The 2,500-nt window shown below is 47.2% G+C and overlaps 1 protein-coding gene across 1 annotated transcript in view; it reads right to left on the bottom strand.

Annotated features, from left to right (window-relative positions):
- Positions 1–2,500, bottom strand: part of LOC143296375 (serine/threonine-protein phosphatase 4 regulatory subunit 4-like) — a 172,883-nt gene that overhangs the window by 70,496 nt on the left and 99,887 nt on the right. Inside the window, exon 5 of the mRNA XM_076608252.1 lies at positions 32–138. Coding sequence (XP_076464367.1) covers positions 32–138 — 107 coding nt within the window. The remainder of the gene's footprint in view (positions 1–31; positions 139–2,500) is intronic.

Raw genomic sequence — 2,500 nt, 5'->3', positions numbered from 1 at the left:
ACACACACACGCACGCACATTCCTGACTCACAGAAAGGACTCAAACTTGGTGGCTATTTTCCCCAGGATCTTGCAGCACGACAGCCGTACAGGAACTGGCTGTTGCAGCTGTCCCTTGTTGATGGCAATGCCCAGGATCTGACACACACAACAACAACACACACGTGGCTCTCTCCTCTACACAGTGGATATGAATTGACGGGCACAGCAACCAAATGGTTCTTCTTCTTCTTCTTGTTTGTTTGTGGGCTGCAACTCCCACGTTCACTCGTATGTACACATAGTGGGCCTTTACGTGTATGGCCGTTTTTACCTCTGCCATGTAGGCAGCCATACTCTGCTTTCGGGGTTTGCATGTTGGTTTTTTGTTGTTGGTTTTTTTTGTTTTTGTTTTTTGTTTGTTTGTTTTTTGTTGTTGTTTTTTTTCCCTGCCCCATCATCTGCATCGTTTCAGTGGCATTACTCCCACGCCGCTCATTTAGATTCCCACATACACGGCCACACCCGGGTTCGTCCGTCACAGTTCCAGCGTCGGCAGTCCGCAGGGAACCATCGATGTTAGGTCGCCAGGAGGTCACACACATGGGTATATTCTTGTTTCCGTAACCCACCGAACGCTTAAAGGATCTCTAATGTGCGTATTCACTCTTCTATAGTGCCCGTCAGCGTTGGACTTACTCTGAGGGTCCCAGGTTCGAATCTCGGTCACGGCGCCTGATGGGTAAAGGGTGGAGGTTTTTACAATCTTCCATGTTAAATCATGTGCAGACCCGCTAGTGCCTGAACCCCCTCCGTGTGTATACGCCAGCAGAGTTCAAATACGCACGTTAAAGATCCTGTTATCCTTGCCAGCCTTTGATGGGTTACGGAAACAATAACATACCCAACATGCACACCCCTGAAAACGGAGTATCGCTGCCTACATGGCGGGGCAGATACAATAAAACGGTCACACACGTAAAATATTACATGTCTGTCTGAGTGTGTCTGAGTGCGTGCCTGAAATCTGACTGAATGACACAGGAAGCGAATGATGAGCGCCCAATGGCAGCCATGAGTCGGCTCTACCCAGGTAAGAATCATATTATGCGAATGACCCCTTGATTGTAAAGCGCTTGGAGCTTGGTCTCCGACCGAGGATAGGCGCTATACTAATATCTATATCAATCAATGATTCAAAAACATAGGACACTGGGGAAAGCTTGTGGGGGGTTCACCCTTCAGCTACGATGCCTTCAACATCAACCTGAGAAAGGATCAGTCGAATCAGCTTGAGTGTCATGGAGTCACCAAAGTGTAAAGGTCCCTCAGCCTTTAACAGCCATCGGCACAGTGCATTGATATCCACCGTGTCATCGTACTAATCCTAGAGACTAGCGCCTAGGCCATCAGCCAAGGTCTAGTAGAGGGCTTGAACCTGTAAATGACGGGCGCCATAGCCGAATGGTAAAAGCGTTGGACTTTCGATCTGAGGGCCCCGGGTTCGAATCACGGTGACGGCGCCTGGTGGGTAAAGAGTGGAGATTTTTACGATCTCCCAGGTCAACGTATGTGCAGACCTGCCAGTGCCTGAACGCCCTTCGTGTGTATACGCATGCATAAGATCAAATGCGCACGATAAAGATCCTGTCATCCATGTCAGCGTTCGGTGGGTTATGGAAACAAGAACATACCCAGCATGCACACCCCCGAAAACGGAGTATGGCTGCCTACATGGCGGGGTAAAAACGGTCATACATGTAAAAAGCCCACTCGCGTATATACGAGTGAACGTGGTAGTTGAAGCCCACGAACGCAGAAGAAGAAGAAGAACCTGTAAACACTCACTCCCTAGTCAGCTGTATTACCATTCGGCCACCGCTCTACACCAGGTGTTTGTGTGTGCACTTGCACTTTGTTTGAAAGACAACAGTGTTTATCTAAGTATACATACATGTGGAGTGTTTATCTATGTATATACATAGATGTGGAGTGATGGCCTAGAGGTAACGCGTCCGCCTAGGAAGCGAGAGAATCTGAGTGCTCTGGTTCGAATCACGGCTCAGCCGCCAATATTTTCTCCCCCTCCACTAGACTTTTGAGTGGTGATCTGGACGCTAGTCATTCGGGTGAGATGATAAACCGAGGTCCCGTGTGCAGCATGCACTTAGCGCACGTAAAAGAACCCATGGCAACTAAAAGGGTTGTTTCTGGCAAAATTCTGTAGAAAAATCCACTTCGATAGGAAAAACAAATAAAACTGCACGCAGGAAAAAAATTTTTAAAAATGGGTGGCGCTGTAGTGTAGCGACGCGCTCTCCCTGGGGAGACCAGCCCGAATTTCACACAGAGAAATCTGTTGTGATAAAAAGAAATAGAAATACAATACAAACATTTTTTAATAATAAATAAGTGTCTACAAAATGTTTCTCTGCAAATTGTATTGCTTGTCTGTAAGATGTATGCAACAGTGAACAGCACGTGGTTTTTAAAAGGTGAAGTAATTGGCTCATTAACTTCC

The sequence above is a fragment of the Babylonia areolata genome, chromosome 21, assembly GCF_041734735.1.
Source record: "Babylonia areolata isolate BAREFJ2019XMU chromosome 21, ASM4173473v1, whole genome shotgun sequence".
Classification (NCBI taxonomy): domain Eukaryota; kingdom Metazoa; phylum Mollusca; class Gastropoda; order Neogastropoda; family Buccinidae; genus Babylonia; species Babylonia areolata.
Note: the sequence above shows the minus strand (reverse complement) of the source record. Positions and strands in the feature narration are given on the sequence as shown.